Source organism: Notolepis coatsorum (genome assembly GCF_963971535.1).
Source record: "Notolepis coatsorum genome assembly, chromosome: 3".
Classification (NCBI taxonomy): Eukaryota; Metazoa; Chordata; class Actinopteri; order Aulopiformes; family Paralepididae; genus Notolepis; species Notolepis coatsorum.
Window position 1 is genome coordinate 45,776,683 of NC_140167.1, and position 22,557 is coordinate 45,799,239.

General features: G+C 44.1%; 1 protein-coding gene across 1 annotated transcript in view; it reads right to left on the reverse strand.

The window, feature by feature from the left end:
- stac (SH3 and cysteine rich domain) overlaps window positions 1-22,557 on the reverse strand; it is a 148,747-nt gene that overhangs the window by 51,228 nt on the left and 74,962 nt on the right. Inside the window, exons 4-7 of the mRNA XM_084310067.1 lie at window positions 12,384-12,465; window positions 11,903-12,009; window positions 9,440-9,524; window positions 5,455-5,522 (exon numbers count right to left, since the gene is read on the reverse strand). Coding sequence (XP_084166193.1) covers window positions 5,455-5,522; window positions 9,440-9,524; window positions 11,903-12,009; window positions 12,384-12,465 — 342 coding nt within the window. The remainder of the gene's footprint in view (window positions 1-5,454; window positions 5,523-9,439; window positions 9,525-11,902; window positions 12,010-12,383; window positions 12,466-22,557) is intronic.

Below are 22,557 nucleotides of genomic sequence, written 5' to 3' on the forward strand. Positions count from 1 at the left end.
CTCCTCATTTATAGAGAAGAAATGGAGAAAATTGCCTGATTCTAAGTAAAGACCAACAAAACTGAGGCAATCACAGATGAACGTGACACTCAAACTCAGGGTAAATACAACTGGATCCTAAGTAATTTCATCAAGAATCATCATAAAACGTGCAAAAATATATATATATATTTTTGAACAGTTTCCCATAATCAATCATGTTAGTTTTATTAACCACCAGGTTAACGGTTGTTAAAATGTTTTTGTACACATTAGCCTTATGTGTAAATCCGATTCCTAATAATTATGAACACAATTTTGTTTTTTCACCCTGTGCACTCTGACCACACAGACAGTGCATGTAACTAATTGGTTTATTACGATGCCTGTACGCACAACGATCACATTAGCTCCCCAGAGTCACGACATGAACGACTGAAGGTATGCCAAGATATTTGCACAGCGATAGCTTCTAATGATTATGTTAATTGTTGTTTGATATCAGAGATGAGGACCACTCATTGATATAGGTATTTTGAGCGATTAATAAAAGAAAAGGGTGATATCTCATCTCTGATATCAAAATAACACAGACCGCAGTCCAGTCGATCATGTCATGAATCATGTATGTAAATAATTCTATTAATCATGTATGTAAATAATTCTATTTTTAAAGGGTGATATCTCATCTCTGATATCAAAATAACACAGACCGCAGTCCAGTCGATCATGTCATGAATCATGTATGTAAATAATTCTATTAATCATGTATGTAAATAATTCTATTTTTAAACTATTATCCCCACTTTTACCTGTTCCAAACAATCCTGGTATATTATACATTAATCTCACCCACATTATAAGAAAGAAAAGTGAGTATTGTGGTATAATAATCCTCATGTAAATATATCCCCCTCCCCTGTGTTCCCTTAACCTGTGCCCCCCCCCCTCTCTGTGGAATAAGACACCCCCCTCCCCTGTGTCCCCCAAACCTGTACCCCCTCCCCCCCATCTGACCTATCAAATGGGACCACACACCCCCTTTGTTGAACTATAAAGGGCTCTTCCCGACCACAATCAAGGTTCTTACCTGGGTAATTTCAGCTGATCACCTGGGGCGAGAGCCTCAGCCATTCTCTCTATGTATTCTATCTGTTTGGTTAATAAACCTTGTTATTATCCAAGCCTCGGTTGACTGAGACATTCTTCATCAGGATATCCACTAATATCCCACACTTGATTTAAGCAGCCACACTTGCCCTGGGTCAAGCTAAATAAGCTATCTCAAACCCCGCCTCCCGCCCTCTTTTCTTGATCATCCAATCACAACTGTTCAATCAGCAACAGTTCAGCGGCTGCGCACCTGTTGTGCATGGAGGTAATCGACCATCAGCCTTCCCCACACACACTAGAGAGAGCCTTTGTCATACCAGTGTTCCATCTGCTCCTGCTCCTGAGTCTCTGTGCCGGAAGGCCCTGGAAAATGTCACATATGTGGCCTGTAGCATGGATATTTGTTACTAACACCTTGAGGCACTGTGAACCATGGCACGGTGGCACAGTGGTTAGCACTGCTGCCTCACAGCAAGAAGGTCCTGGGTTCAAACCCCAGCAGGGGGCCTTTCTGTGTGGAGTTTGCATGTTCTCCCGTGTTCATCTGGGTTTCCTCCAGGTACTCTGGTTTCCTCCCACACCATAAATACATGCATGGTAGGCAGGGACTACAGATAGCTCATTAGCAAATTATGGCACATTTACATTGATGTGGAAACTGAAGATGTTGATTAATGTGCACTGTCCCTGGGTAAAAACATTTATAATAACGAACCAAACAGTAAGCCTAGAATGTGATTGTAATCGAATGTGTCGGCCCTGCCACTGTAAACTATAAAGGAGTGAGACAGTAACACTTTCAGGTAGCTGTCTAGCTTCACAGGGGATCCAACCCTCCTTTGAGGAAAAGTTACCTTACCTATGAAAATATACCTTAGAATTGTTTCACTTCAAACAAGAACCTTCAAAAGCTATGTGATCCTTTCGGCCATGGTATTTTTTGTGAATTATGTGAATATGTACTGTTGGACTGTGGTGATTCCATGTACGAATAAATAAATGATGATGATGATGATGATGATTTCAACACATGCTTTTCACACCTTTATTTTAATTTATACTTTTAACTCAGTAATATGCTGCACAATCTACAGCTCCATGACTGTAGTTGTGGTATTTGAGTTGCCATAAAGAGAAGTGTTTTGATTTGTCCAGGCACAAAATACCCCCCCCCCCCCCCCCCCCATGCATCACGCAGGTGGACTAATGATATTGGCTGATGGATGAGGGAGAGTTACCCCAGCAACAAGGCAAACTGCTCTGTTGGCCCTGGGTGAAAGGAACATTATCAACCAATAGCAATCCATTACAGCTGACTAACGGCTCCTCGCTGGCCTTGAGAGCTATGCTATATTGTGAAGCAGGTGCCTGGAACAGTGGACAGGATGTTGGAAAGGCAAAGATAACTGCAGCCATTGTGAGAGAGCCACTGGTATGAAAGGAAGAATTCAGGAGTGTGAATGGGAGAGGTTGTATTGACATGTAAAAGGAGGAAAAGCACGGTTATTATGACTATTATTGCTTTTTTCTCTCCTTCATTTCAGATATTACTAAATATATAGATGTGTGTGTGTGTGTGTGTGTGTGTGTGTGTGTGTGTGTGTGTGTGTGTGTGTGTGTGTGTGTGTGTGTGTGTGTGTGTGTGTGTGTGTGTGTGTGTGTGTGTGTGTGTGTGTGTGTGTGTGTGTGTGTGTGTGTGTGTGTGTGTGTGTGTGTGTGTGTGTGTGTGTGTGTGGGTGTGTATGCATGCATGCCTCTCATCCCAGATAGGAGGGCCCTCCACAGGCAGACTTCCCCTGTGGAGCCATTGAGAAGCGTGGGGCGTATGGCTCAAACCTCTCTTCATTACCCTGCAGCGCCTCCATCTGTCTGTCCACCAGGCCCCTCTAACGGACAGACAAACAGCCTGCTGCCAGCTGTGCTCAGCTCAGCCTGATAAGACACAATGCTGTGTCTCATCTCCAAAATGGCTGGCTGGACTGGAAGATAGTATTTGGTGTGTACAGAAGGTGAGCGAATGTGTCTGTGAGCGTCTCGTAAGCTTCTTTATCCATTTGTGTGTGTTTGCCATGTTTTTCCTTTGTTGACAATAAGAATAAACATGCAAAACTAAGGGTAAACAGAGGAGCAAGCCACGAATGTGAAATATGTACAAGGACCCTTCATGTTTTGCAGTGGTTAATGTGGTATATCTCCCGCCAACTTCACCACAGAAGGAAGGAAAATGATGACAGCCCTGGTTGAAATCTCCCCAATGCAATATTCTGTGTTAAACCACACGGCACAATATGGAGTTTTTTTTCTTTCTGTATTTTTTTTCTCAGCTTTGCAATTATAGCAGAAAATAAATATTGCACCACGGACCTCAAGAGCTGCAGAACCAAATATGAAGGTCAGGCCCGTAGCCATATCAGTATCTGCCAGTGGCTGAGGCAGCCCTGGGTATGATTTGGTATGATTTGTTATGGCAGAAGAGAAGATTTCCCTCTAACTCCTGGGAAATTCTGCAGTGGCGATGGAGCCAGGCCAAGTGTGGCACGGCGATGGACACACACAGTAAGAACTGGCTCTGGATCAGTTCTCAGGCTAATGTTGGACAGAGTTGAGTGGACGGCCAGTTCTCAGAGGTCTATATATACAGTATAATTTTTCAAATATGAACACTGGGTGTTGATGGCTTAACCTCTTAAGCCCGGAGCCCTATTTTCTGAAAATCCGCCTAAAATACATACCTAAGTAAATGGAAGATTGCTCCACTTCTACAAGGTCCATTTGCATGTTCTTGGTATCTAGGGACATCAGTGAATGTATTCCCAGTGTCAGAAATATTGTGTCTATTACTGGGCTTGCTTAAATTGTGATGAAACAAGGGAGAATATGAATTATGATTTTTCTTTGCATCTTTGACAGTGAATAACACCATGCTAAAAATTACCAGACATAAGAAACTGAGCTCGTTCAATACCTTCTTGAGATCACGTGTACAAAAAATCGAAGGAAATTAATAAAGGGAAGATGATTAAACAGAAGGTTTTGTAGATACAGTACTGAATTCTGCCATCCGGACCCATGCAATTTGAAATATTATTATAGAATATAGAATATGAGGCCTATAAATAACCTTATTATAGCCAACTTGCACAATATGGATCGGGCCAAATCTACTCTTTCCAATGGCAGAGTTCAATTTGGATTTACAGAAGTATCACCAGGCGTGCATGAAGAACAGAGAATGAAATCTGTAGGTTGTTGAATGTACAGTAGGTTTTTTATTCTTGCAACAGCTCCCCCATTTTAAAACTGATTTTAAAACAAACAAAAAAACGCTCATTGAGAGCTCTGGATGTCCTCCTCAAAATGACAACAATCGTCTCATTCAGCAATGGTCGCTTTTTAAAAATGGCGGATCCTAAAACTAAAATCTCACTAATAACCCTTTAACCTATTGGTAAACAAACGTATTGCTGAAAATATACACTATGACTGCTGTTGTGACATGGTTAGGATGTTTAGTCTTGAAAACGTTTGGAGAAAAAAATATATAATTATGTCAGACAGTCTAGACTGAGACTGATTTATGACGTGATGTCATGTGTGGTCCTTCGTGCCGACGGGCGGAAGAGGTAGTGCCCTTTTTGTAGCTTGAGCCCCTGCCCCCCAAATTGTCTGTGCACGCCCCTGTCTTTAAAGCTGTGCTGGAGGTAGTCTCTTAAGCCCCAAGCTACAGAATTTTGTGTTAAAACGGTTCACTGACACAAGGAAATAGTTGACTTCCACAAGTTTTGGAGACATGACGTGTGTGAGGTGAAAACCTCGAGAGGTGGCGCGAGCTACGGACGGCGTGAGACGACGTGAGAGCGCCATGGCTGCGCGATAAATCACACAACCTCATTCTGCTAAAGCACACCCGAGTACGGGTTTTCTTTTTTCAATTTCCGTAATTAGAAGTGTATTATTTGGCCTTGAAAGGTGATTAATTAACGTCTCTGGCTGTATTTATGTACCTATGGTTTGTGTGCCAGCAGGCCTCGTTCACTGGTGGACTTGTGACAAGGGATCCGTCTTTTGACGTGGGACGCCTCGCGAGAGCCGTTATTTGTGACCTAATGACGCAGTGTTATTTATTGCTGTGTTTCCTATTTCATTCTGCTGCTGCGCGACAGGCTATTTCGCAGGTGCTTTATCACAGGAAGAACTTTTATCCAATCCATCCTCATTCTCCCATCTCTCTCTCTCTCTCTCTCTCTCTCTCACATACACACACACACATACACCCTTATCCTCACCCCTGATTTGATCAACAATATCAAATTTGCATTGCATTGTTTTTGTGCGAGTCGTTTTTGATTAAGACTTTCTCACCGGTGAATCCTGAGGCTGTCTCTCTGGCAGCTGGTACGGTTCTGTCCCGTTCTCTAGGCCCGTGAAAACTATGGACAGAAGGAAACACTAGATAAATTCAACAATCTCCACAACCTCAATGACCTCTTAACAACAATACAACACTTTAGGGAAAGAGCTTAGGAATGCAAAGACGAGACGAGATAAGCAATCAATGAAATCTGTTTAAAAGTAATATTTTCATCTTCCCTGGTATCCTAAAATAACCCACTGGTCTTACGAGGACCAGCAAAGTGCCCCTTTTTCATAACATAATTTCACTAAAGCCACAGGATATCCAAGAGGGATCTGGAATACAAATATGCATAAATATGCATGTATTTGACCCTTAGGCCTACCGATCACTCTCAAGTACTAGGGAGTGGAGGGGCCATGTCGGTTCTGCATTGATACTGACCAAGTGTCACCAGTGTGAGGCTTTTATTTCTTCTCCATGTGGGTTCAGCTGCTATTCACTTCATATTGGTCAAATTCCAATTATCTTTCTTTTTTACAATTCTGAGGTACTTCAACCTCTGTGTATGGGGAGTTACATACAGTATGCATTCATAGCTCAGATTGAAGGCTACTGGATGTTATAAGGTCACAGCCTTGGGATTTCTTTGTGGAGCTACTGTACCCCACTGTGTAAATGAAAGAACTCAGCCAAGTGCTTAAAGGAACACGCCAACTTTTTGGGAAATTAGCTTATTTGCCATCTACCCTGGAGTTAGACAAGCAGATACAGACCCTTTTCTTCTCTGTGCATGCATTAGGCTTAGGGAACAGCTGCACCATTAGCCTAGCTTAGCGTAATTCACTGGAAGTAGTTGTGCCAGTGTAGCCTTACCAACAGTCACAAAATACACTCCAAATACAACTCCAAAACATTCATGTAAACATGTTGTGACCTGTGTATTTACCACGTGGAGATATTTCCGGACTGGTTGAAGCTATGGCTACTTGCTCTGAACATATATTCCAACACACCAATAGAAATAATCAAGAACCATCGTGTTTGCTCAGAGCATTTTGCACAAGATGACTATTGTGAGAAAATAGGATATGGCCATCACATCGGCATCACACAGAGAAGAGAAAGTGAAACACTGGCAACCATGACTGTGGTAAGTTTTCAGTTATGTTTTTAGATGGAAGGCTGTATTCCATCTGTCTAACGTTAGCGAATATTGTGAGATTGATGAATAGGATGTAACTTTGCTGGACTATCCTAGTATAATCCTCAGCGGTCCCTGCATCCCATTTGATTGCGTTTGCTTGCTGACTGGCGTTACATAATGTAACACCAAAAATGAGACAAACATTAGGCTACTCGTAAATTGGGTAACCTATTTTGTTTACTCAGGAGTTCAGGTTATATGAACAGGTCTATGACCAAAGAAAAGAGCATACAAGTGTCTTCATTATTTAGCCACAGTTTCTATAGTTACAACAGGGCTTTTGAGGTGATGCGTGAAATCACTGTGCCCAGGCAGCAGTGGTTCGACAAAAAATAGATAGATAAAAGTATATATCTGCTTAGAAAATGAAAATGTCAATTTTCTTTATTTCTCCACGTGGCAAATACACAGGTCACAACATGTTTACAGGAAAGTTTTGGAGTTGTATTTGGAGTATATTTCGTGACTGTTGGGAACTAGGCTACACTGGCACACCTACTTCCAGTGAATGCCGCTAAGCTAGGCCAACAGTGTGGCTGTTCCCTAAGCATAATGCATGCACAGAGAAGAAAAGGGTATCTGCTTGTCTAACTCCAGGGTAGATGGCAAATAAGCTAATTTCCCAAAAAGTTGGCGTGTTCCTTTAATTATTACCCACAGTATAATCTAATTTAAACCATGATGCCGATGTTAACACATTGAGTGCCACGCCCCTTTGACCATATATGGGCTAGAGTGCCAGCACTGAAGTCAATGAGAGGTCGGGGAAATTTGTGAAGGCTTAGCCATATCTTAAAATTATGGCTATGGGTCTAAAACACCCCTTGCTTATCAAGGACTTGCTTGCAGTCAACATGTACGAAAAGGATTGTTTTTTCATTGGTACATTTCCGTTTTATACCGTTTTGAATACGAGTATAGTTTTGGAGAGTTCTAGTAATTCCAGAGAAATTCCGCGGTAATAGCTCTTTAGTGGAATACACAAAACACGTTGTAATTTTTCGGCTGATTTATGAATAGTTTTCAAATAAACGCTAGATTATCGATAGTATATGTGTACTTATGCACGCTAGAGAAGCGGGCTGAAAAATCTATTATCCATGACCTGGCCAGCGCTAACGTCATACACACACACACACACACACACACACACACACATTAAGTCAAGTCAAGTCAAGTCAAGTCAAGTAATTTATTTATATAGCACATTTAAAAGCACAAGAGCCAACCAAAGTGCTGTACAATCAAAGCTTAAAATCAATGTCATAATATAAAATACACAAATACAAAAATACAAAAAGGCACAGCAGGACAAGACAGTACATTCAGAGAATAGGACAGTAGGACAACACACGGATAGGGGAACACAAAGTACAGTAGCACACAGGGGACAGAGGAGCATAAGAAGAGATACAAGAGGAAGGGGGCAGGATAAAATTACATGGGAGTGTGTGAGTTAGGGTGTGGGAGAATCAGGGTTTATTGAAGGCCAGGGAATAGAAGTGGGTTTTTAGACGGGCCTTAAATGTCTCCAGCGAGGGGGCAGATCGGATCTCCAGGGGAAGCTGGTTCCATAGCTTGGGGGCCACGGCCTTGAAGGAGCGATCGCCTCTCTTTTTGAGTCTGGTGCGGGGGGGGGGGGGGGGACCAGCCGAGCCTGGTTGGAGGATCTTAGTGACCTGGGTGCTGCGTAGGGGGTGATGAGCTCGGTGATGTATAGGGGTGCTGCACCCGATAGTGCCTTAAAGGTGAGGAGGAGGATACTGGTAAAATAGAGTCCTTACCTCACATCAAATGTTCTGCAAAAAGATGAATCCAATTCCTGATCGCCATTCCAAATATTGATCGTGTTTATTGATCCAACGTTATAGTCTGAAACACATAATCGACGGTGCTCTGAGAGTCCTCAGTCAATCTGGTAACACGATACTGCATGCCAGAGAAGGAAAAACCCCGGACTGGACTTTTTTTCTGATGCACATGCCCACCCAATCGAATCCAATGATGTGCATTACCATCCGGGAGACGATAGGTGGCGGTATTTACCCTTTTCGAGCTCAGACCCATTCCCAATGATAACGTCAGGCTGGATGGATGAAAAATGAATGGATATTGCTAATAAAAGCAAAAACGAGAAAAAGACGAGAAAACTCGTCATTGGCACTCAACGCATGGCGAGTTAACGCGACTAATCTCGTCGTTGGCACTCAATGGGACATTCCTGGATAAATAAAGGATAAAAAAAAATTAAAAAATGTGTTAATATCAAGGTATTTCTGTAATTTCATGGTAGTGAACAAAAAATTGTGTCAGCATACTTTTTTCGAAATACCATGATACAGTACTTTACTGGAAAATACCATGATACAGTACTTTACTGGAAAATACCATGATACAGTACTTTTCTGGAAAATACCATGATACCTTTTTAGGAAATACCATGATACTTTTTTGGGAAATACCATGATACTTTTTTGGGAAATACCATGATACGTTTTTGGAAATAGCATGCTACCCATGAATGATACTTCTTCGTAAGGGGAGTTTTCTTTAAGCTTCAACCGGGACATTCTGAAGATGAGTCACACCCTCCAGTCAGCACGGGTCCAGCAGGAGGGAAAACATAACCCTATGTTGCAATATCGTTGAGAGAAAAGGATCCCTGCAGCATATGTCACTACCCTCTCACAAATGATGGAATTGAACAATAGACATTTTTTTATTTCCCTACGTCACTAATGGCCAACTTCCAGAGGCACCAGAATGCACTGTATCGAGACACCAACCGTCATCGCTGTGTTTTCTGGAAAGCTCTTCGTGCCGACCGCTGTGGGCCGCCGCCTCTTCCGGAACCTTGTCCAAGTCATTGGTCTGTGTGCACACACACACACACACACACACACACACACACACACACACACACACACACACACACACACACACACACACACACACACACACACACACACACACACACACACACACACACACACACACACACACACACACACACACACACACACACACACACACACACACACACACACACACACACACACACACACACACACACACACACACACACACACACACACACACACACACACACACACACACACACACACACACACACACACACACACACACACACACACACACACACACACACACACACACACACACACACACACACACACACACACACACACACACACACACACACACACACACACACACACACACACACACACACACACACACACACACACACACACACACACACACACACACACACACACACACACACACACACACACACACACACACACACACACACACACACACACACACACACACACACACACACACACACACACACACACACACACACACACACACACACACACACACACACACACACACACACACACACACACACACACACACACACACACACACACACACACACACACACACACACACACACACACACACACACACACACACACACACACACACACACACACACACACACACACACACACACACACACACACACACACACACACACACACACACACACACACACACACACACACACACACACACACACACACACACACACACACACACACACACACACACACACACACACACACACACACACACACACACACACACAGGGAAACAGCAGTCGATGACGAGAAAGATAAGGCCGATTACCGTAACTCAATCGGCCCTGGTAAACATTTCCTGGCAACTCAATGAACATCTTATTAATTAGTCACATGTGTCTATCCATTTCTAAAGTCTTATAAACATGAACATAATACCTCAAATCCTCTTCACAATCAGCATGGACATCTTAAAATGCCTTTCGTTTGAGAGGTTTAAAGTCCTGGCGATTTCTGAGAAGTTCATTTAGTAGCCTGCAATGCTGTTACCAAGACACAGCATTTGGTAACTATTATCATAAACCCCTGTTGCGATCACATTGTCTCCTCTAGCCTCTGGGGACACACACCCACTCACAAACAGCTGCAGTGGACAGGATGGCCAACAGCTTTCAGCTGCCTGCTTAGATAGAGCTAGCTGCAGATACAGCACATGAGACTCAGTGATAAGCTGTACAAATATATATATATATAATTTTATTTTCAAGCACCTTTATTTTTACTCAAAGCATTAGGAATATCCTAGCTCTGGGTTACAATCAAATCTACACAATCTAACAATCAATTTTTAAAGGGGCAGTTAACCAAAGAAAAACAATGCTGATTTATTTTGCACATAATCTCACACACATCAGTTTTGCACACATTCATTTAGTTTGACAGTTATTGAAAGTAAATTACTTTGAATATGGCCACCAGTGATGTAATCTGGGACATTGCATCCTTGTGTTCTGTGTTAATCACAGCACCAGGAAATGATAGCAATATCTTGTCTTATAGGGACTGCTATCATTTCATTGAGCTGTAATTAACACAAGACAAGGATTAAATGTCCCAGATGACATCACTGGTGGCCACGTTCAAACACATTTACTCTCAATAACAACTAAATGAATGTGTGCAAAACTGTGTTTGGATGTGTGTGAGCAAAATAAATCAGCATTGTTTATTGGTGAAGTGCCCCTTTAATAAGGGCTAGTCGTTTTCAGCTACCGGTATGTCATGAAAACGACAAATGTCTATACACCACTTTAAACCCAACATTAAACAATCCTTTACATTGTACAAAAGGAAAGTACAACAAACCAGCATTCCAAATTCTCCAATTACAGTCAGAATCCTTTATTGTCACAAAAAGAGCCGGTGTTGCTTGTCTTGCATGCATCAGTGTGTCTTCCACAGGGAAGAGGAGAGGAAGCTGGAGAATGTAACCTATATCTCTAATCTCCCCGGCGCACTGAGGTGTAATGTGAGCATGCTGCAGTGACTGCATATCTCCCCCTCACCACTGCCTTAACCACCCGGCCTTTATTGGTAGTGTTTATTGCCCCACAAGAGCCATATCTAAGTAAACCATCGACAAAGTAGAGTCTGAGAGAGAGCATAATATGTCATCATTTGCCTGCCTGTGAAGGCTGCTGCCCCTTTGGTGTTGAGATTGAGTTTATCGAGCCCTGGTCAGCAAAGCAGAGAAAAACGCTGCGACAGTCTTCCCAAAAGGTCATTAATCAAACACGATTGGACAATAAATGTGCGAGCCATACCATAAAATAGGTGATATTCAGGTGTCCTTACCGAGTTTCTGTGAGGAGATTCTGAGCCGCTGGCTCTCTTGGCCTTCTGCGCCAGGGACGTCCCGAACCTCAGGGCCTCATACACAGGGTCCACCTTACTGCCACAGGCTTGTAGTCGGAAAGACACAGAATATAAAGCTCCGATAACAACGGCTGTTCACTTGTTCACGGTGGCTGTGTGATGGATGCAATCAAATACAGCAAGCCATATTTGGCTTGTTAGAACATTCAACCAATTTTGACATGTATATCTCATGAACAGTGAACAGATACAGTATGGATAACAGGCTGCACATTTATCTGGAGTAGTAGAATCAAGTAGGATAATTATTTATTCATTCATTCATTCATTTATAAAATATTCTACCTTTATTTACCTAGGGTAGATTCCCTGAGTGATCAGTATACTATAAATGTATTATGGATATAGATAGATAGATGACAGACAGACATTTAATTAAAAGTTTAAAATGTGTTCTCACCAATGGGCATGACTTCTTTGATGCAGCCAAACTGTTCCTGGATCAGTAATGGTGAGCTGTAGTACCTTCGAAAGCCTTTTGGCTTGAGGAGAAAAAGGAGAGGGGGGGGGGGGGGGAGCAGAAAGAAAAGAGAGGGGGATTTGATATAATATTAGAAGGAGGATGGATAGAAGAGAGAAGGAGGGATGGGTCGATATAGAACAGACACCATGCTATAATACCCTGACACTAAAATACATACAGTAACCCTATTTCTTTGGCCTTGTCCAAGTGTAATTGAAAGTGTGCAGCTAAACCGAGTGGGTGTAGGGGCTGTTACTGCAGCCAGCAATGCTACATCACTGTTTGGCTGGCCCATGACAATCTGCAGACTAGCTATTAAACTATCATATTTCACCCCAACAGTGACTGTAGTGATTCGGCCCCACGGGCAGGTCACTCTGGATAAAGCCGTCAGATGAATTCCCGCAGGGTAATGTGAAAAAAGCTCTATTATGATAAAATTCTGATAAAAGCCTGGGACCTATGTAGTTACTCAAGTTTGTGCCTCGATTCTGTTGAGCTATAACCCTGCTGCCGCTCCATGTGTCCCCTGGTAAGTAAGCAATCACTGAGTATAGGAATAGATTCATATATGTATAGATATAGATATCAATGTAGTTTCTTGAAGTAGATCTGTACGTTGATTGAAGCGGAGCTGGTGACTCAAGACACCAGACTGAGAGAGTCACTGGCTGGCTCTACCTGCCACAACTGTACATAGCCATTTTATTTATATTTATAGTGTAATATCCGCATACTGCGCATCCTGTTATCTGCACACTTTGTTAGAATTGTATAGTCATCTTGCTCTTATTTTATCTTATTTTATTTGATTCTATGCTATTTTATATTAGATGCTGCTACGGTCGAGGAACCACAACAAAGCGAATTTCTAAAAAGAAAATTGCTGTAAAAGGTACCGAATGATGTGACAATAAAAGTTATCTGAATCTGTTAATGTTAACAACACAGTTGAGTGACCTTATGTGCCAGATAGATCACGGGGGGGGGGGGGGGGGGGGGGGGGGGGGGGTGGGGGGTTGATTATTTTGAAGTAGGACAAGAGGAGACTTGTTTTTAACAGAGAAGGGATCTTGGGATCTTACATGGGATAATTTTTTTTTTTTTTATCCACTTTTTTTTATCCACTTTTTCTCCCAATTTCGTATTTCCAATTCTTCCCTCCCCTGTCTTGAACGTTGCTAGACTATGCCTCCCACTGGTCGGCTGTAGTGAGGATAGAAGCCTTGCATCACGTGTCCCCTCCGGTACACGAGGAGGCAGCCTGTTGCATCTTTTCACCGCAACAGCTCGAACTCTCAGTGGCGAGGAGTAACGCGTGGGAGGCTCACGCTGCCCCCGATACTTCCTGTTTCCGCCGTACCGGCGTCACCCAACCGACCTGTAGGAGTCGCTGTCCACAACATCCAATCCCCACCCACCGGCTTTCCCACCCGCGTGAATATTTTCCCTAATGGGGTTGTACTTCCGCGCTCGGTTTGCGCGATCTGATTGGCCACTGACGTTTCTGGTCATGTGACATGTGCGCCAATCGTGTGACGCCTAGTTCTCAAGTTTCTTTAATAGTTGTCATACAGAAGTACAGAATACTTTTATACAAAATGCTTCTTACTGTTACGCTCCAGAGACTGTGCAAGACAAGATAAGTATGAAATAAAATAACATAGTATAGCATGTAAATTAGAAGTAAAAAAAATGAGGTCACAGTGTTCAGTATAGACATATGTACAATGTTCGATGCAGAGTAGACGTAACTGAGTTACCATATAATATACAATACTGTGTAGTGTACTGATATACAATACTATATAGTGCAAGGCAGAAATAGGATGAGGTGCAATTTAGGTACAATTTACAGTAGGTGTACGAGTTGTAGTGCAAATCCTTTATCAATAAATATAAAGTTTGTGTGATCTAACGTGTGGAGAGTGGGTGCTGCAGTGTGTTGTTTGTTTAAGTGAGTGTGTGCGTGTGGGTGTGTGTGCTGTGTGCATTTGATGGTTGTTGCATAGTGTTTATTGTTCGTTTAGCAGCCTGATGGCCTGGGGATAGAAGCTTCTTCTGAGTCTTTCTGTGCTCGCCTTAAGACTCCGGTATCGCTTGCCTGACCGCAGCAGTTCAAAGAGGCAGTTGTTCGGGTGGCTCGAGTCCTTAATAATTCTCTTAGCCTTCCCCTTGCACCGCTTGTTGTAAATGTTCTGGAGGGTGGGAAGCCCCCCTCCAATTGTGCGTTCGGCTGAACGTGTCACTCTTTGTAGTCTGCTACGGTCTTGTGCAGTGCTATTCCCAAACCAGGAGGTGATGTTGCCAGTCAGGATGCTCTCTATTGTACATGAGTAGAAGTTCCTAAGGATCTTCTGACTGACTTGGAACTTCCTTAGGCGCCTGAGGAAGTAGAGGCGTTGTCGTGCCTTCTTCACAACACTGTCAATGTGTGTGGTCCATGTCAAATCCTCGGATATGTGGGCTCCGAGGTACTTGAAACTGTTCACTCTCTCAACCGGTGCCCCGTCGATGCTGAGGGGGCTGTAGTCCTTGACCCCCGACCTCCTGAAGTCCACAATCATCTCTTTTGTTTTGCTGACGTTCAGGGAGAGGCAGTTCTCCTGACACCACTGTGACAGGTTCTCTACCTCTTCCAGGTAGGCCCTTTCGTCGTTGGCAGAGATCAGGCCCACCACTACTGTGTCATCAGCAAATTTGATGATGGTGTTGTTGTTCCGCTGTGCTACGCAGTCATGTGTGTACAGGGAGTAGAGGAGGGGGCTCAGAACACAGCCCTGGGGGGCCCCTATGTTGAGCGTGATGGATGAGGAGGTGCAGTTGCCTGCTCTTACCACCTGGGGTCTGCCCGTCAGGAGTTCAAGACCCACTGGCAGAGGTCATAGTTCAAGCCCAGGTCCCTGAGCTTGGCTATGAGTTTGGAGGGGACTATGGTGTTGAATGCTGAGCTGTAGTCGATGAACAGCATTCTCACATAGTTCCCCTGCCTCTTGTCCAGGTGTGATGCTGCTGTGTGCAGCACATGGGCTATGGCGTCCTCCGTGGACCTGTTGGGGCGATATGCAAATTGCAGAGGGTCCAGGTTGATGGGGAGGGAGGAACAGATGTAGCCCTTCACTAGCTTCTCAAAGCACTTCATGGCTATGGAGGTGAGGGCTACAGGGCGGTAGTCGTTGAGGCAAGCGGGCGTAGATTTTTTGGGTACAGGGATGATGGTGGACTTCTTCAGACAGGTGGGGATGACAGCCTGTTCCAAGGACAGGTTGAAGATGTCAGTGAATACCGGGGCCAGTTGGTCGGCACAGACTTTTAGGACGCGGCCGGGTTCTGCGCCTATTTCCGGCTCTAACAGCCTGCAAACTACCTAACGCCTAGTTTATCACTGGTTAAGCTTAGGCGACTCTTTCGAAGTTGGTTAAGGTTAGAGTTTGGAATCAGGGCTGGTGTTCTATCGCCCTGCTCTAAGACAAACTCTAACCTTAACCAACTTCGAAAGAGTGCCTAAGCTTAACCGGTGAGAGAACTAGGCGTCACACGATTGGCGCACATGTCACATGACCAGAAACGTCAGTGGCCAATCAGATCGCGCAAACCGAACACGGAAGTACAACCCCATTAGGGAAAATATTCACGCTTCCCACCCTCTAACACTGCCAATTGTGTTAGTATGACGGCCGGCCAAGCCGGTAGCAACGCAGAGAGCTGGGCTCAATACCAGCATCTCCAGCGTTAGTGGTGAGCGCCTTGCCCACTGCGCCACTCAGCCACCGCCTGGGATCATATCGGAGACAAAAGGCTTACATTTCTAATGATAGATGTTAGAAAGTTATGAGATTTGGAACTTAATTAAACACAGGACTTATTGAGATCATTGTGACGAATGGGGTTTGTTAAATCTCACAATCCGAAATTAAATGTTTTACATCTTGTTTCTTTCTTTGTCCGTGGCTCTCTGAGAAATACGCAGGATTGTGGAACTACGAGTGTCCAAGTTTAGAGGAAGGCTTATTTTAAGAGCTGAACTCCACTGGGGAAAAGTCCCTTCATGACTGACCCCTCGACCTAATTTTCCACTCCTGAAAGCTGATCCTACCTCCAGGAGAATCATCCTCACAGCAAATGAGGAAAAGAAGCAAGGAGAGGGAGAGCAGAGACGAGTGAAGTCTCATGGAACTGGATTCATAGACACAATCCACATCAATTACATTTGCAGTAATTGTCAGCAAATGCTAACTGTTCCCTATTGGCCCCAGCCATTCCGTTGCATTCTAGCTGACCAATTTATAGTCTTTCTATGTTATCTCAAATGATTTAACTACTCCCAGAAGTACCTTACACATGGAGAAGTAGCCATACGGAAGAAAAGGGTTGGCGGTGGAAATCACACATAATTGAACGTTCCACATACAGTCTTCTTTCTCTTCCTCTCTGTGTGGGATGTGTGTGTAAACGACTACCGTAATTTTCGGACTATAAGCCGCGCCTTTTTTCCCCATTTTTCGACCCTGCGGTTTATATAACGGTGCGGCTTTTTATGTGACTCGACGTGACCAAACCCGAAAATGTAAAAATCGAAATATTGCTTTTTTGACTGCATTGAAATGTTATTTATCTGTTCCCTTATTTGCTAAACTTAACAATTTGATCGCCATGGTTCAAATTCATAATTTACCATCCCTAGCCAGCTCTATTTGTCTATGGAGAAGTTCCCCTTCTTTGCAGGGCTATAACTTTTTAAATTCTATTGCTAAATTGCCATTATTATGGCCCATTCAATGTCCTATATCCATTGTTCAGGGTGTAGCAACGATATACTTTTTCATTCACATATTCATACTAAAATATGGTCTAAAGTATAAGTATGTTTTTATCGTTTTCTGCAGCTTTCTCCAGAACTTGATTTATAGCCCTAAATGCATTATATTGATGATCAAATACAGTTTGGTAGCGATCGTTGCCAGATGAAAAATTTCAACTGGAGGTACTTCTAGAAGTTACTACGTATCATCTGATATTGACCGGATGGGCGAGGGGGCGTTTATAATTCCGTGGGCAACGTTATACCATTCATCTAGTGTGGGTCATATGATCATCAGATCAGTTAGTATAGAATACGTTAGAAAATAACGCTGGATCTTACCATATCTTCCTCGCGCCGTTGGACGATCAGCGTGGAGTAGACAGTTTTCGATTATGGGATGTTGATCCTGATGAACCATTTCCAGGTTGTATAATACTATATACGTCCAAATAACGTTGTTTATTGAGTTAGGGCGAGCGATTGATTATCCAGTGTGTTGAGATGGAGTCCGGCTACCGATCGCGAGTGCCCGGACGGATTATGGATGAGCACTTCCTGTTTGGCGCGCCCCTCCCTCTTGGCCGATCGGCCAACAGATGGCGCTCTCGAACCGTTAGACAGTTGAGTGGAGCTCACCAGTACATCTCATGTCTCCGGAGGAGAAATATGATTTCGATCACAGATTTTTTAATTATTGATATCAAAGACGAGTTACGGCGTCTTCGGCAGAATGAGCATGGCGAGGAATGACATCTAAACACGTCATCGGCGATTAAAGTGTTAATACAACTTGTAAATGAGTTAATTCTTGTTATTTGTCCGACAGTAATGTGTCCCAATGCTGGTGGGAAGACTGTAATTAAACATTAAAACACCTGCGGCTTATAGTCCAGTGCGGCTTATATATGTACAGTACACATCATTCAATTTAGCTGCTGCGGCTTATATTCAGGTGCGGCTTATAGTGCGAAAATTACGGTAAAGGGTCCCGGTGCAGTCATGGCGGTCAGTATTCTGGAACGCTCTAGAAGACGGCAAAGTGACATATGCGTTTTTTGGCACAGGCCTGCCTGAGTGTGACCAATACCATCCCCTCTCCTGGAACAACACACTAATCACCACCACCCTAAACCCAGTAGGACAATACCAGAACCTAATGTTCTCACCACCACCCTAAACCCAGCAGGACAGTGCCAGAACTTAATGTTCTCATGACCCTAAACCCAGCAAGACAATACCAGAATATAATGGTATCAGCACCACCCTAAACCCAGCAGGACAATACCAGACTATAATATTTTCACTGTCATGCAGGCCCATATCAACAGATGATAACGATGATGATAATAATAATGGTGATGATGAAGACCGGATGATGAGTGTAAAGTGTAGCTCGGGACAGAATGATACATATGGTATCATATGGTAAACTGTATAAAGTCATTGGAGCTTGACAAATAAAATGGAAGACTTGAGTGCAACACAACTCAAGGTATTTTCCAAGCCCAAATGGGACTGAAATCCCAAACTAGCAAATTACTTGTAGGGCTAATAAAAGTATCTGAAAAACAGAACGATTTATTCCACCCAACTCTGACCTAAACCTAAACAAGTAAACCTAAATACAGCTCGACCCAAGTCCATCAGGTCCCATCGGTTAAGGGCTTGAATGTCAAATTCTAGTGGCGGTTGATCAGTTAGCTCAGGAGCTATACGACCACCTCATTGAATATTCAATACGATTAACAGCATCACATGACTAACTTTCACATCTTCTTGGGGTACTGTCTGCATTGAACCTTTTGTAACCCTACTTCCTCTCTCCCTGATATAGTTGAACTATTTCTAATTCGATTATTATTCCTTATTACATGGCGTTTTAACATTTGCCAAAATGCTTGATTGTGATTGGTCAATAGCGCTCGTCAGAGTTCCGCTATTACTCGATAACGGACCTCTGCCGAGCAATAATGACCGCTGTTCGCAGCTGTAGCAATCAAGCCCACTGACACACACTGCATCAGTGCAGCCAATCAGACACACCTGCCGGCTGCCGGCGAAGCTGCCGGCGATGACAGCGCAGAGCGACAGAACAGAACTGCGTCTGCATTTGATCTCGTCTTGTCGATGATGTAAAATGAATTAGGTATATTGTTAGTAAGTTAGCCATGTAATAAGCGGGATAATGTATAGCCTATACTGACGTTTAGAACACCTCGGCGAGGCGCCTCGGTATTCTAAACTCTGTGTCGGTCAATTATTTTGCGACAATGACCTCGTAGCTATACATTATCCCTTACATATTGAGTTGTATGCTGTGTAACTAACATGCATTATTACATGGCGTTTTAACATTCGCCGAAATGCTTGATTGTGATTGGTCAATAGCGCTCGGTTGCCCCTGACAGCGGTGAATAATTTTTCGATAACTGACCGCTGCCATGGGCAACGCGCAATAATCACCGGTGATACGGGTAACTAGCGCTATTGACCAATCACAATCAAGCATTTAGATCGCAGTCACGAAAGCTAAGCTCAGCATATGCACAGCTGCACTCATCAGTGCAATCAGACCACAGACCTGCCGGCTGCCGGCGATAATAATAATAACTTAATTATTGTCTGTCAATTATTTTGCGACAATGACCTCGTAGCTATACATTATCCCTTACATAGGATTGTGATGATGAGCAGAAGGCCTCGGGGACAACAAGGAGACAGCGCCATACCAAACAGCAGGGCTGGTGATGTGACCAAAACATCATAGCAGGGTATTAACCCTTTCACTAGCACACTACAAAGGGTTAACGCTTTCACTACCACACTACAGAAGGTTCTGTTCCGTTAGTGGCTCTGCTTGGCATCACACTGCACTATCTCGCGTACGTGCACGCGTACTGAATAAACCACAAATGTACCTCTAATACCAGTATTAGTCTGACCACACCCCTCATCAGCTTACCTTCATAAGCAGGTGTGTGGTCACCTGCTCTCCTCCTTCTCGCTTTCACCACAAGGAATAAGTGCCTCGGTAGATCCCCACACTTGACACCATGATGGAAGAAATTGGATTAGGAACAGCTTTGGGAAACAAGGATACGTTGACATCATATCTTTATTTTCTCTCTCACTATTTTTCGAGAAAATACGGCGATATTGTCTTCGTACTGGAGTGTCTAGAAGATGATGATCATTCTAAAAACCCTCCACCGGTTTTCGTATTGGGAGCACGCCGCTGCATGCTTCTCAACTGCAGTTCCTTGCTGTGTTGTTGGGGTGAAACCTGTCAGGCCACAGCTGAACTGTCGGACATGCCGCTGTTGTGAGAAGCGGTGCGTTCCAGGTTGGGTGAGTAGTGTTTGCTGGCAGGCTCCACTTGTCTGTTAGTGCTATGGGGGCTACTTGACAAAGTTTATGGAAACCGGCCCCAGGCTAGGGTCCTTTGTTCAGCCACCTAGGCGACAGAAGGCCTTGGTCTGAAGACCATTATAGTTTTAACTAGTGGGCCGCGACCATTGACACTGGTGATCCCTGTGTGTTCTGGACGAGTGGATTCTCTCTGTCACCGTGTTAAGGCCCCATCTTTCATATCCAAATGAGAGTATTCCTTCACGAGGGGATATGTGCATGTAATGTGCGATAGCGGCAGATTCATGTTCAAAGTCAGCTACACAGGCCAGTTGGTACTGTGCTGATTCCGTCGGGTGTGGTAAAGTCACCGTTGTGAAGCGGTGTTGACATCTTGTTTTCTCTCTTCTCTTAAAAAGTGAGGAGAGGTTCAGAACGGCGGCCTGTCTGGGTGAGTGTTATGTCATTGTTTACATGTTCATAGCTTACGGTTAGCCAGTCAGCTGTTAACTGCTGCGTTAGCCTGCTGGATCGCTGCATGGCCTGCTTAGGGCCTACTATTAGCCAGTCAGCTGTTAGCTGCGGGGCTAGCATGTCGTGGTCGCTAGGTAATGTTAGCTTGCTGCTTTAGGCCATGGCTGGCGCGGGGTAGCTTAGCTTCTCGCGCGCCGCCGTGAGCTCGCTTCTGATCGCGTGCGTCGTTAGCTCGGCGTCTCACAAGCAGAAGCAGTAGCACCCGAACGGTTGGAGCGGCCGTTAGCTTGATGCTATTCTGTTGAACGTGCTTTGATTTTAACATGTTTTACACTCTTGACCGCGACGTCATCCTTGACAGGGGATGTTTCGTCGACCCTGCCCTGAGCCTGGACGGCAAGGTTGCATCAACGGGGGACTGTAGTACGGGTTGGGGCGGTGACGCTACCCAGTTCGGACAACACAGGAGCGGCTGTGTTCCTACGGTGTCTGTGACTGCACTTCGCTGATCTGCGTTCCGGGTAGGAACGGGGTTGACCAGACCTCATAACACGTCTTCTGGTTTTACTTTGCTAAATGTATTGTGAATAACGGTGTTTTTTCCCAAAACGTGTGTTGTTGCAATGCATTTAGGATACGTTGCGGGTTATGTGTGAGCTGTTTTTTGTCACTGGCAGTTAGCTTCTCTGTGCAAATCGGGATGTAATGATCTGGTTGTTGTGTGAGAAACATCATGGTGTTTATATGTACCGTGTACTCACAACTAAGGTAACTAACCTATGAAGCTATGCTTGGTCCCACGGCCTGGTATATTGGGCGTGTGCACCGCAGGAATTCCCCCGCCATAGAGTACGTCACCGTGCGCGTCTCTGTTGGTAGGACTTCCGTGTGCTGTTCAGGTCCATGTGATGGATCTGTTTTCAGGGGGGGTGGTCAGGGCTCCTCCTCACCAAGCGCCTATTCAGGCCTTCTGTGAGTTCGGACTCCTTCTTCCATGTGAGGAAGCCTCCATCAGAGTACAGAGCCTTCCTCCTCAGATTGTCAAAGTGAGTGGACCCTCTAGAAGGGTCCTTTTCTATTGTATGTATATTCGATTCAATTCGTTTATTGAGTGTGTATGGGTTCAGTGCCTCTTCCCCGGAGGCCCTAAAACCAGTTTTTTACATGGCTCAAGGTGCAATATATTCTTTTCAATCTGTACAGCTCGCGTGGGAAGTCTCTCTGGGGATCCCCGTCTCTTTCCTATGGGAGGGTGGTGGGATGTAAAAATGTGAAAAATTTTTACCCCGGCTGTGTAGACTGGGATACATACTGTTGATGCTTCCTTCTTTCTATTCCAGAAGTGTTGGAGTTAGGGAGTGTCACACCCCTCTTGTCGTTCCCCTGGGCGCCTTGGGGATTCAATGACAGGTCTAAATAGCCTGTTCATTGATGGGGGTGTGTCCCGACGCACGTATAGTGCTAGCTCGCTGTAAACAGGCGATT